Source organism: Schistocerca serialis, chromosome 4 (assembly GCF_023864345.2).
Source record: "Schistocerca serialis cubense isolate TAMUIC-IGC-003099 chromosome 4, iqSchSeri2.2, whole genome shotgun sequence".
Lineage (NCBI taxonomy): Eukaryota > Metazoa > Arthropoda > Insecta > Orthoptera > Acrididae > Schistocerca > Schistocerca serialis.
The window spans coordinates 207,838,314-207,852,916 of record NC_064641.1 but is presented as its reverse complement, the minus strand read 5'-3'; the positions used below and the strand labels follow the sequence as shown (position 1 = coordinate 207,852,916).

The window sequence follows — 14,603 nt, the reverse complement described above, 5'->3', positions numbered from 1 at the left end:
AGCATCGAAGCTGGTTAAAATGGTAATCAGATGCTTTTATAGACAACCTGAGTCAGGAGCTGTAAAGCCAGAGCACTTATTCAACTTGCAGAATATTGCAAGTAAGTTTTCTGGCTATGCTATTATTAATGTTGGATTACACTATTAGTGATGAACTCCTGGAAACAATAATTACCATGAAATAATTAGGAGTAACCAACTGGAGTGACCTAAAGTGAAATGACCACATAAAATGGAGTAAGAACAACAGATGTCAGATCAAGAATCATTGAGAGACTTTTAAGGAAATATAATTTATCCACAAAATAAGTGACTTCCAAAATACTCATTTGACAGTCTGGTGGAGATGTCCATTCATCATCTATAGAAAGGGTGAAGCAGGTAGTTACAAAACTGATGTGTGAGAGCAATGTCTTGGATCTTCTGGTAACTAATAAACATAAACTTTTTGAGTAACTTTTTGTTGAGGAGAGAACTGGTGATCATAAGAATGATACCATAAAGTATTACAAGGAATGCTAAAAAAGGTAGGAAAATATTTTTGGTCATCAAGAATGAGAGGATACAAATTGCATTTTATCTTCGGAGTCGATATCAAATATTCAGCACTGAGGACAAAGGTTTGGAGCACAAATGGGTAAAACCAAAAACATCACACAATGTTTTCAACATCTATGTGCCAAGAAAGGTTGAGAGTGATGGGACAGAGCCACCATGGTTGAGTAGTCATGTTAGAAAGTTGTTACGAAAGCTTAGAGAGCTTCATCTCCAATTTAATCAAAGTACAAGACTGGTAGATAAATAGAAGCTGACTGAAGCAAAAATGAGTGTGAGAGGAGAGACATGAGTAGCACTCAATGAATTCCACAGTAAAATGTTGCCAAACAATTTGATTGAACATCCTAAGTAGTTTTGGTCTTAATTAAAGCCAGTAGGTGGACTGAAATCATCTATTAAGTCATTCAGGAATCACACTGGCACCAGAACAGTTGATGAAAGGCGGCAGGTCTAAATACTGAATTTGTTCTTCCAAAATTGTTTCACTGCAGAAGGTCATAATATGTTCATCCTTTCAATCATCAAATGAATGCTAAATGGCAGATATTGAGACAAGTGATACTAGAATAGAAAATTAACTAAAACTGCAGACAGTGGAAAGGCAACTGGACCAGATGAAATGCATTTAAAGTTCTGCAGAGATTGTCCATAATAACATACCCACATTTTAGCAGTAGTTTATTGTAGGTCACTGGAGCAATACAGGGTATCTAGCTATTGGGAAAAGTGCAGGTCATTCCATTTCCAAGAAAGATTGTTTAACAGATCCACGTAGTTGTATGTCAATATCACTGTTGTCTTCTGACAAATTTAAAGGTAATTTTGGGAGTACACCAAGGGAGTGTTATGGAACTGCTATTACTTATAGTTCACATTAATGATCTAGTGAATAACAATGGAGGTTTTATGAGGCTGTTTGTGGAGGAAAGTTGCAATGACAGAAGACTTTAATTAATTTCCGGAAGATCTGCAGAGGATAGACAGTTGGAGCAGGGACTGGCAGTTGACTCTGAATATAAATAAATGTAATGTGTTGCACATAAATAGCCAGAGAAAGTCACTAATGTTGGATTACACTATTAGTGATGAATCCCTGGAAACAATAATTACCATGAAATAATTAGGAGTAACCAACTGGAGTGACCTAAAGTGGAATGACCTCATAAAATGGAGTAAGAACAACAGATGTCAGATCAAGAATCATTGAGAGACTTTTGAGGAAATGTAATTTATCCACAAAATAAGTGTCTTCCAAAATACTCATTTGACAGTCTGGAGAAATGTTCGTCAGTCTGGAACCTTACCATGTTGGATTAATAGAATAAACAGAGAAGTTCCAACAGTGATTCACTTTGTCATTGAATCATTTACTCAGCAGTGGACTGTTAAGATGATGCTCAACCAACTCCAGTGGCAGATACTAAAAGAAGCATTGTGCAACATGAAGAGGCTTATTGTTGTAATTCTGAGTGTGTATGTTACAGTTTATTTACTTCAAAATAATCTCACTACCCTCCAGTTTAAGTCTTAGCAGTCCTTATGTACTTAATGTTACATAAGCTCCACTGCTTTTAAGCAGTGCTTCAAACTCTGAGTCTTTGTTGTGAATGCTTCAGCAGTCATCAGTAAGATTTTAACTGTCTCATCTGTGGGAGATGTTTAGATGTTTCACTGGATCAAACATCAATACATCAGACTTGATGGTGAGCCAAAAAAAAAAAAAAAAAAATCTAGCATAGACCGCACACAGGATTGGGAGGGGGGGTCCAGTAAACATAGTTGCTGGTCATCAGTCCTATATTATGTTGGATATCTCTCTCTCTCTCTCTCTCTCTCTCTCTCTCTCTCTCTCTCTCTCTCTCTCTCTCTCACACACACACACACACACACACACACACACACACACACACACACACACACACACACACACACACACACACACACAGAGGGAGAGAGGGAGAGCTGTTGGCACTCTGAGGTAAGCTACGGTGAAATGTAGTTTCTTCTAGAGATGCTGTCTGTAATAAATATGAGTTGTTTTCTTTTAAGTCGGATTCCATTCTTCTAAATGTTCTTGTACATTAAGCTCATGTATTTTATGATGTATATATTGGAGAATAATGCTCAGAACATAATTTTCTTATAGATTGATTGCAGCTCTTGGTCTAATAGAAAATAGCACTGGGATTCTGGTAGCCAGTATGCTAATATCACCATTAATGGTAAGTATTGTAATCTACAGTATTTTTCATAAAATATTGCAGTTATGTTTGTGTAATAAGAAAAAGTTCTGCTTTCAGACTGCTCTAAAATATTGCTCTAGTGTGCAATATTGTAATTGGGTTGTGTAACGGAAATGATGTATGTAAATGAAACTTGGTCTATCCTGCATTTTTCTCTTCTAGACACTGTGCAAGTTCTTACTCTTTCTGTATTTAACTTAGGAACTTTTTCTCATTCTTCTTTAATGATAACTGACATTATCTGTGACTGCAGAAACATCTTCTAAATCATATAAACTAAAGAAACAGCATTTATTTGCATCATTATTGGTCTCTTCATGATATTACTGTGTTTACAGGTTGTAAATATTAGCTTTGCACTTTCGATAAAACCAGATTCAGATGCTCCTGTATGACAGACAGTGAATAATGTCTTCTCTTTGCCATTTGGTACTGAACAACTGCCATTACCATTTGAATCCTGCCAAATGTGCTTTTTGGGGTGATTCTGATTTAGGCATGTTTCATTAAGATAAGTAAGAGGGCTACAATGGTTTTATTTTCTGATGTGGCTTTTTCTCAGAAAAGTTCCTCAAGATGTTTCAATATTTGATGTCTCCATAAGAATCTGTTGACCATCATTGCATGTTCTGTACCTGAATACCAAAGATTTGGGAATTCATTCACTCTGATGGTGATCACCTATGAAAGCAGTTTTGTAGTGTAACACATTTGCCGCAATTCTCCTTATAGGATAATCTCTATGATAATAAAATAAGAATACAGTATGATAAAAAATGTCTTTCTGGAAGTATTCCAGGGACTGAAAAGTTATTTCTTGACCACATGTTTCCATTGACTATACTTCCAAAAATACTATCTGTATCATTTTAATTGAATCAACTGTGTGTTCTTGGTGAAACATTGTAAATTAAATCAGTAGTGTACTTGAAAATGGGCTTAAACCCTGAATCCTAGGTTGTATACTAACATTAATAATAAATTGTGAAACAAGGCTAAAAGCAGTGTTTGTTTAGTTAATGCTATCTGTATGTTTTGTAATGAAACACCGCATGCCTTTCCTGTTGCAATATGTGGTGACAATAAGATTTTCGCTATCCTGGCTTTGTCTTTAAGGTTTGAAATGAATTCATATACCACTTACTTTGATTCTATGTCTCTTGAGAAAAGCTACTCACTGCACAGTGGAGACACACACACACACACACACACACACACACACACACACACACACACACACACACAGACAGACAGACAGACAGACAGACAGACAGACAGAGAGAGAGAGAGAGAGAGAGAGAGAGAGAGAGAGAGAGTGAGCAACTGCAGTGCACAGGTTGGGAGAAGCAATTTGGGTCATGGGGGTAAGGAGGAGGCTGGGGCACAGAAGAGGAGGGATAGTAGAGTAGGAGTGGGAGACAATAAAGCACTATTTGTGGGAGCATACATGGATGTGGTGGGGACAGGGTAGGGCCGCTAGGTGCAATAGGAGATTATTTGGGAGGGAGGGGATGGCAAGGTCGGGGAAGGGAACAGAAAAGGAGACAAATAAAAAGATTGTATGTCCCTTGGTGGAAAACAAGGCTGTGTAGTGAGGAGTGGGAGCAGTGAAAGGGATAGGTGGGTGAACGACCATGACTTCACAAAGGTTGTGTCCAGGGGGTTTATGGGAACATGAAGAGATATTACAGGGAGAGCTCCCACTAGTGCACTTTGGAAAATCTGGTGTTGGTAGGAAGAATCCAAATGGCACAGGCTGTGAAGCAGTCAGTGAAGTGAAGAACATTGTGTTTGGGAGTGTTGCTCAACAATTGGGTGGTCCAGGCATTTCTTGGCCACAGTTTGTCAGTGGCCATTCGTGTGGACAGACAGCTTGTTGGTTGTCATGCCCATCCAGAATGCAGCACATTGGTTGCAGCTTAGCTTGTAGACCATATGACTACTTTCACAGGTAGTCCTGCCTTTGATGGGAGAGATGATGCTTGTGACTGTACTGGAGTAGATGGGGGTGGGGGTAGAGGGTGGGAGTGGCAAGCAAGGGTGTTGGAGAGGACAGGTCTTGTATCTAGGTCTATTAAAAGGACATGAGCCATGAGGCAAGGGGTTATGAGCATGGATAGATTGTGTAGGTGCAGTGGACAGCAGAATACCACTATGGTAGGGGTGGGAAGGTAAAAGGGTAAGATATTCTTTATTTCAGGGCATGATGAGTGGAGAATGTGATTCACTTGCTACAGTCCTGGTTGGTACTGAGTCACAAGGGGAGTGGTCCTCTGCAGTGTGGGTCTCTGAGAGGTGGTGGGTGACTGGAGAGATAAGGCGTGGGAAATCAGTTCCTGTAAAAGTTCAGAAGGGTAATTACGGTCTGTGAAGGACTCGGTGAGACCATCAATATATCTGGAGAGGGACTACTCATCACTGCAGATCCGATGGCCACGGGGGAGCCAGTCTGTATGGAAGGGACTTCTTGGTATGGAATTGGTGGTTGCTGTTGAAGTGTAGGTATTTCTGGTGATTGATTGATTGGTTCAATATAGATGGAGGTTCTGATGTAGCCATCTTTGGGTTGGAGGTCAACATGGAGGAAGGGGGCTTGTGTTGTTGAGGAGGACCAGATGAAGTGAATGGGGAGAAAGTGTTTCAGGTTCTGGAGTAATGTTGATATGATATCCTCATCCACTGTCCACAAACATGTCACCAATGAATCTAAATCAGGTGAGGGGCTTGGGATTCTGGGTGGTTAGGAAGGATTCCTGTAGGTGACCCATGAATAGGTTGACATATGATGGTGGTATCAGAGTGTCCAATGCTATGCCACAGATTTGCTCCTAAGTGAAGTCTTCAATGATGAAATAATTGTGGCTGAAGATATAGTTGGCCATGATGACCAGAAAGATGGTTGTAGGTTTGAAATCCATGAGACATTGGGAAAGTTAGTGTTCAATAGCTGCAAGGCCATGGACATTATGGATGTTAGTGTAAAGTGAGGCATCATCAATAGTGATGAGCAGGGCACCATGTGGTAAAGGAACAGGAACTGTGGAGAGTCAGTGGGAAATGCTTGGTGTCTTTTATATAGGAGAGTAGGTTGCAGGTAACTGACTTAGTGTTGCTAAGGGAGCTGATGGGTGGATGTTTATGGATTTCAGGAAACATGTAGAAATGTAGAAGGTGGGGGAGGGAGAGAGAGAGAGAGAGAGAGAGAGAGAGAGAGAGAGAGAGAGAGAGAGAGAGAGAGAGAGAGAGAGAGAGAGAGATATATTGAGATTGATTTTGCCTACTTCAGACATTTAGACAAAGGCCTTTTGGCCATAAGCCCACAGCCCACTTGTTCAGCACTTTTTTTGTTAGGCCTGACTGTGACTTGATATCTCCAGTATATAGTCAGTAGCGATCTATCCTTTTTATAATACTGTCATGCAACACAATTATCTTAACTGGTAATCAAAAACAGCGATACTCCATGATGAGAAACACTGCTTTTTGCACAAACAGAAACACTTTCACACAGCAAACACACAACCAAATGCTAGGTAGCAGCAAAGTTGCTGCTGCTTGAAGAAGTGTAGTATAAAATCATAAATTGTGTTCATGATAGGTTTCAGTTTAATATTGTTGCTTCTTATGATTCTGCCTGGAAAGCAGTTGTGGTAGAAATGAGACCATGGCAACAGTCTGTACTTCAACATAGTCCAAGCCAGATTAGGCCCAAGACTTCTCATTGGCATTCACAAATGGAAGGAGGGTGAGAGGTGAAAGAACTGACCTACCCCCTATAAGCTGCCATTTTTGCTGCTCCCCAATACAATAAAAGTTTGTTTCAATGAACCAAAATCTGGTTATTAATAAATTTGACATCACACATACATCCCTTGCCTCAAATACTTGGAATTAAAATTTCTTGTATCATTAGATTTGTGTCTGGAATTATTAGTGCTGCAACAGCTTGCTTTTATCAGTGTTAATAGGGTTTTGGGCATGTAAAATACTTTTGATTCAGAGGTGATTCAAAAGCAGATTTTACATCTGCTCAGGTTAGGAGAGTATATTGAAACATTTGAAATGACAAATACCAGTACTTTAAAAAAGTTAATCGTGTCACAAATCCGAGATTGCATATGAGTGTATGAGATTTGAGGAGATTCATTTTTCTCCACTCATGAATGCAATAGGTGGAACTTTAAATGTATGGTAAATATGATGTACATATATGGTAAATATGATATATGTTAGCAATTTGCAGAGTATGCCTACACAACAGAATTCACAAGTTCATTCTGTTTTTCAGTGACTATTAAGTTGACATTTAGTAAGTTTAGTATTCTGCTCTGGTTAGTAACATACAATTACCACAAAATGACCAAAATTGTAGTTTCAAACCGTGACTCATGAAAGTGCACAAAATGAGCTAGGTATAAAATTGACATGTGTATGTGCAGCATCTTGTCAAAGGAAATAGTTCCAGCAATTTTAATGCAGTTAATTTGATACAATAAAAATCTGAACTCATATTGAGGAATAGAACAACTCACATCACACAGTAGCAATGTTCATTTAAAAATAATAGCATTTTATTTTGTTTCTACCAGCTCCTCAAAACATTGATTTTTGGTAATCTGTTTAGTTTTCAACTCCAGCATTCATCCTTCTGTCCCAGTAACAGAAATTATTTTTGAGGGCCGATGAGACTTTGTACCAAATAGTGAAAGGTCATGCCTAAAATGTGCATTATATAGAAACAGGAAAATAGAAACAAATCTGTTGCAGAGAACAGAAAACAATCACAGTGGAGCAAAAAACATTGTAAAATTGGCATACATTAATCCTTTACATTCATTTTAATGTTATGTGTTGGATCGAGTTTGAATGTAAGTCAGAAATTACCCATATCGCTGTTGATTGTTCTTAGGGCCCTATAATGGCTGGTACTGTTGGAACAATAATCAAAGACAAAGAACTGATGAAGATGGGCATATTAAATGAAATATTTGGTCTATTAATTTGCTTACTAGAAGGCTTTATTTGTGGAATAGTGGTTGGATTAGTAGCAGAACACTTTGCTCTTAACAGGTGGCCAACAGTGGAAATGGTAACAAGGTAAGTATCTTTCATTATAGAAAAATAAATAAAAAAGATAAGTACAATCTGTATAATGGATAATAAAGCTTTGATTTGGGTTTCACATTTAGTTGCACTTTTTATTAATACAGAATATTTTGGTTGATGTCAAGTTGCTTGTAATAGTAATACTCGGAAAAATTGATTAATCATTACTCAACATCAACCTCATAAATGTTTGTATTTCATGTAATTTATTTATTTATTTATTTATTTCATTTTCCGTAGATCTCGTATTGTGAGCGCGTCACATGAGATGAGATGTGGAATGAGTCAAACATACAAAACAACAAACATACAAAAAGATACAAAACAGTCTTCATTAAATATATAAAAAATGTTCTACATAACTGCATATAGTTAATACAAAGTTTAGAGGAAAAACAGATATTGTACATATAACAGCAGATTTCTTTGAGTGTTAATACAAAACTTCATGTTTTAATTTGGAGAAAAATTGCAAGCCCATTTCTTTGTTAACAAGATGGATAATTCTATCTAAATGCTATTTCCCTTTTTGCATCATAAAACTCTTCTAATTTATAAACAGACATATTTAACAAATATTCCTTTAGTTTTGCTTTAAAAAGAGATTCATTTTCTCTTAAACATTTTACATGGTCACAATATTCTACTAAGAAAGGCTGATCATTATGGCTTAAAAGATAAAGTAGGGATGTGGCTTGAGTCACATCTAGATGACAGAAAACAGAAGTCAGTATTAAACAATTGTGCAGAGGTGCCTGCCAGCTCTGATTGGGATACATTAAAATGTGGAGTGCCAGAGGGCTTGGTCCCTTACTTTTCTTAATCTTTGTAAATGACCTCCCATGATGTGTGACCCAAGAAGCACACTTCACCCTGTTTGCAGATGACACAACCATTATGATTTACAAGGTACCCAATGGCAGTCTATTGATAACAAACTAAACTGATCTGTCCACATCACTGACCTATGTAAAAGACTGAATTCAGCAGCATTTGCCATTTGCTCAATTGCATCTGTTTGTGACATGGAAATTATCAAAAATGCATATGTTGGTTATATCCATTCACTTATGACATACGGCATCATATTCTGGGGAAATCAACCACAAGCAAATAAAGTTTTTGTTGCCCAGAAGACAGTTATCAGGATTATGAGTAGACTGCATCCTAGATCATCTTGCAGAAATTTATTCAAACAGCTGGGGATCTTCACCATGCCTTGTCAATACATCTTGTCACTAATGTGCTTCGTGAACAAAAATTATGCAATTTACAAAATGAATAGTGCGTACTATGATCACAATACAAGAAGAAACAATTATCTTCACAAAGATTTAAAAAATCTGAGCATGATACAGAAAGGAGTTCATGATTCAAGTAAAAAAGTGTTCAATAAACTTCCTGTCCATATCAAATCAGTCATTGGGGATCTTAATAAATTCAAAACAGAGCTAAAACTTTATCTTTTGGATAATTCTTTGTATTTTTTACAGGAATTCTTTGATAATGTGTAATACTTCTTGAATTTGTGTTTAATGTCATACAATTCTAATAGAACTGATTATGTAGACTAGCATATCACTTGTTGGCAGAATATTTTTTAGATGAATTACTTTAAATTTGTTTATGTAATCGTCCATGTCATTACTACACTATTATTCATGCAATCATCTATGTCATTACTGTACTATTATCTGTGTTGTTGTCTGAATTTTTGTGTGTAATTATTTGACATGTGGATGTCCTTTTTCATGTATCTGCTTATGTATGTTAAATTGGTTGCCTCGTGATCATCTACATGTGGCTATTACTGTAATAACCTGACACCTTCTACATCATAGTGATACATTCGCATCACGGATCCATGGAACTCGAAAATAAATAAATAAATAAATAAATAAATAAATAAAATAATTGATGTGGGATGGTATTTATCACTGATGTAAATGACACCATATTTATGATCATATATTAATATGTACATTGTTCATTGCAAAGCTCATAATGATAGTGATCAACTTTTACACAACAGTCATTAATGCAAGCCTACAGCCCACAACTTCCAATACTGTGGCAAAGTTTTCAATGTTGCCACAAAATAAACAGTTCATGTTTATCTAAAAATGACACAGTTAACATTTAGTAGAAATTTGTTAAATACAGTTATACTTTGATGGTTCATTTAAGTCAGTCTTTAATTAACATCACTATGTCCAACAGTCATCAGTTTTTATGGCAAGAACCTTATATACTTTCACACATTTCAGAAAGAAAATTAGTTAATGTAGATTGTTTTTAAGTAACTAAACCTTGAAGTTAATTAGTCTCATGGTTTCAGGTGTGTGTATTCTCATGTACATAACATATAAGATTGTGGCGCAAGTCAAACAACAAGAGCACACTCGACAATAATGTTAACTGTTCACTTTCAAACCATGGACTGGCTGTATCTGACTACTTACATACTAGCTGAAGCATAAACTGTTACTTTGAATTGGAATATGGATAGGTTGGAACTTACTGTTTTTTATGATTCACAAGAATTGACAGAATTTTGGATTACAGAAAATGTTGCTGGTTACAAATTATAAAATTATTTAGACATTATTTGATTGCAGTGTGATTTCCCTCATTTATGTGAGTAGACACCATATTGCAAATCAGTGAATTACATGAAATTATTAATTAGCGAGTTAATCATTTATTACTGTTTGTTATTTTGTATGGAAAAATTAAGGTAACAAAAGTAGGTAGTCAAAGTCCAGAATTTAACAGCGGTTTTGACTAATTTGTGATAGAAATTGGCAATAGCCAAAAACTTCTATGTTAATTATTGCATAGGATATAAAATAATTTCGAGCAAAGTTGGAATGCTTAGCTTTCTAATGGTGTAGGTCATCTTCTCAAATACTCAGATAATAATTAGCTCATGAGCTTTTGTATGTGATGAACTGTAATGCTAACTTATATCGATTGTAGCTTTTAATTATCAGTGCCGTAAACAAAATTAATTATACAAATGGGACCAAAACACTTGAAATAAGAATATGAATAAAAAATTAAATCTAAACACATTTTTTGAGAATTTAAATAAATGCCACATATCACCTAGTAAATGAATTGGAAATAAGATTAAATTAAGCAAAAAGTTTCGGTTGTTTTTGGGAGTAGAACAACATAACATGGAAAGAATCTGTCTGCTCCATCACAAATTTGGCAAAGAGAACTAGGTAAATAGCCACTCTGAAACTAATATTTCAAAGAGGAGTAATAGTAACAGAACAAGCCATTAGATAATGTGTGTTCATTGTCATGAAGACAGAAGAGGGAATTTCTGGAGGTAATAGGTTACAGAGAGAGTGGCAGCTTGTTTTTTAAACAGTTTATCCATCACAGTCACACACCATTTCAATAATGTATTACTGGTTTTGGCCATTACAAGGCTTCTTCAGAAAGACAGATGCAGCAGTTCATTCCAACCACTCAAGTTGGCAGTGTGGTTTCTCAGTGTTTGGAGTGACCTACTGCATCTATCTTGCGACATACAGATGATAAGTAATGGCAAAAATCAGTAATTTCTTACTGATTAAACTGTATTTGATTGTGCCAGAAAAAATTGTTCTCAAAACAAACATGTAAACAATCACTGATATCTCCACTATGACTGAACTGTCATTCTCCCAAAAAGAGATAACATGGAGTACCCAAAGTACTGCAGAGCAAAAAACTTATTTTTTTAATGCATACCACTATGTCAAAGTAAAAGTGTCATATCAAATTGTAGCATTAAAGATATGACCTTGGAGACCTTTTAGAAAAATGACAAAATGAAGTGTAACAGAGATTAGACAAACTGACATGTGTGAATGGTTGTTCATAAAAAAGTCTACCATGATTGCTTGAAGTTGCTTATGTTATCTGAATACATAAATGCTGGATTGTTAAATTCCAGTTGGTCCATGTGTTCCAAACCAGATGCGCTGCTTTTCAATATCGAGGTCATGGGCGCACAGTTCTGACATGCAAGGGGAAGCCAAATTGTGGGAAATTTGGTTTGGACACACAGTATCCAGAGTCAGTGTGCATTTTACCACCATATTGTGTTAATTACTCAGGTAAATATCTGGCATGGCCTGGGAATGCACTACACAATTTACTAAAGCTGCAATCAAATCCGTGCGCCTTGTGCCAATTCACCTTATACCTGTATTTGTCTCACTTGTAAGCAGATGCAACCATGTATGCACATACCTCTTTCTTAACATGTGCAAACAAATGATTTCATTCACACCTAGATAGAAACATGCATGCCACTACACTGATCATGCAACATCTGCAGGTTATTAGAGCCAGCCAGGTGCACTGTCAACATACAACAGCAAGGCTGTGCATGACATTCTCTGAAGGCAGGCTAAGGAGCACCTAACATTACTTACAAGGCTGACTGTGAGGAACAAAACACAGGATAGATTTTTAACATTTACAATGAGCAAATATCAAGAATATGCAAGAATGTATTCTGTTTCTCATTTGAATTGTGTAATTGTAAAATGACTTGAATATAAAAGAAAACTTCATTAAGGAAAAAAGTAACTCTAATAAAATACGAGGGTAATCCCAAAAGTAAGGTCTCCTATTTTTGTATAAGTACATAGACCTGTTTATTTCTACAGTGGTTTACATCAGTTTACAGCCTGAACATTTAGCTATTTTTTTGACATAATCACCATTTCTGTCGATGCCCTTGTCACCTGTGACAACTGAGTCCAGAAAGTTATCCTGTTTGGCTGCAAGGCAGTGAAGAAATGCATGGGAAGAATCAACTTGTTGCCGCATGTCGTCCTGTCAGTCAGTATGCATGGCACGCATCTTGTGCACACCTTCCAGTAATTCAATGTTTGCATTAAAGTTCTGTGAGTGGTGCTTCGGGAAACCTCAGGAACCAACGTGCAGAGATCATCCTGGGTGATCCGCTGAGCTTCACATGTGCTTTGCTCAACCTTCAACACTGTATCCTCAGAAACTGACTGTCTCCCGCTCCCTTGTTTGTCATGAATTTCAGTCCGACCAGCTGCAAACTCTCTATACCAATTATGAACATTTTTGACATCCATGCACAACTCACCATAAACTTCCATCAATTGGCGATGAATTTCAATCAGTGCAGTGCCCTTAGCGTTCAAAAACCGAATAACTGCGTGCAATTCGCACTTGGCAGTAACATCCAACAGGAGCTCCATTCTCAATGGCTGCCAAGCCAAGACTGAGCACCTTAGTGTGGCATGTGCATGTTTACACACAGTGCATGAAGCACTCTTCATAACAGTGTGGCCAACTGCCACAAAAAGAGAGTTCTATATGTATAAAAAAGTAGGAGACTTTACTTTTGGGATTACCCTCATACATCCTTCAGGTTATGAATGAATATTTATGCTTCACTTGGAGAGTCAGAAATGTCTGAACATTTTGTTGTTGCTATGATGAATTTGATTCACTGGCTAAACTCAAAGCATTGGAAACTGAAATTTATGAAGCTTAGAGGGAGGCAGTTTCTTGGCTCAGTGACTAAGTCACATTTTTATAAAACCTTAGTTTGCATGTGACCTCTCAATGGCTGCATAGTGTATGGATAAGCTAATCCTTCAGATTTGAAGGTACATTGTGCAGTCCATCATGCTGCTACTACTCACAGAGGCTACCGAAGTAGACCCATACCCAGCTTCTGTGCAGAGGGTGGTGAGCTACCTTCTAGCATCTGGCTAGATCTCCTCACAAGCAAAATGCATACAAAGTGAAGTCCATGTCTGGGCTTCACATTGTCAGCACTAGGGCTAAGAAATCTGTATGATCGCTATTTACCACCTGAACAAAGAAATATTGAGAGCAACTGGTTTTCAATTGTATCTGGCTCGAGGGTGAGTTCCCGTCGCAATGGCGGGAAAACGTTGTAATCCCTGTGTTGAAACCTGGCAAGAACCCACTGAAGGTGGACACCAACAGCCCCATTAGCCTCACAAAAGTTCTTTGCAAGTTGCTTGAATGCATGGTGATCTGGAGCTTGATTTGGCTACTTTAGTCTCAGGGCCTTCTGGCTCCATCTCAGGGTGGGTTCCCTAAAGGCCACTCTGCAGCCGATAATCTGGTGTACCATATGTATGTTCTTTGCCTGCCGTCATCATCTGGTTGCCATCTTTTTTGACATGCGGAAGGCATACGATACGACATGGTAACATCACATCCTCTCTAAGCTTCATGGTTGGAGTCTACGGGGTCCACTCCAGATTTTCATGCAAAATTTTCTGTCGCTTTGTTCCTTCCACATGCAAGTTGCAGCCTCCCATAGTCCCTCCCAAGTTCAGGAGAATGGGGTACCACAAGGATCTGTCTTAAGTGTCTGCCTCTTTTTAATTACAATTAATGGGCTCACTGCGGTGGTGGGAATGTCTGTCTCTGCTTCCTTGTATGCTGAAGACTTCAGACTTCTGCCTATACATTAGCTTCACTGGCTTTGCAGCTGCTGAACAATAGCTGCAGGGCACTATCCACAAGGCGCAGTCCTGGGCTGTAGCGCATGGCTTCCAGTTTTCAGCTGCCAAGACCTGGGTTATGTATTTCTGCCAGCGAAGCACTGTTCACCCTGAGCCATGGCTTTATCTTGACGGTGAACCTCTTGCTGTGCTGGAGATGCATCGGTTT

General features: G+C 37.7%; 1 protein-coding gene across 2 annotated transcripts in view; it reads left to right on the top strand.

The window, feature by feature from the left end:
• Nucleotides 1-14,603, top strand: part of LOC126475492 (uncharacterized) — a 206,276-nt gene that overhangs the window by 119,188 nt on the left and 72,485 nt on the right. For both annotated transcript variants that reach the window (XM_050103397.1, XM_050103398.1), the window contains 2 exons: nt 2,705-2,780; nt 7,711-7,898. In XM_050103397.1, the coding sequence (XP_049959354.1) occupies nt 2,705-2,780; nt 7,711-7,898 (264 nt within the window). The remainder of the gene's footprint in view (nt 1-2,704; nt 2,781-7,710; nt 7,899-14,603) is intronic.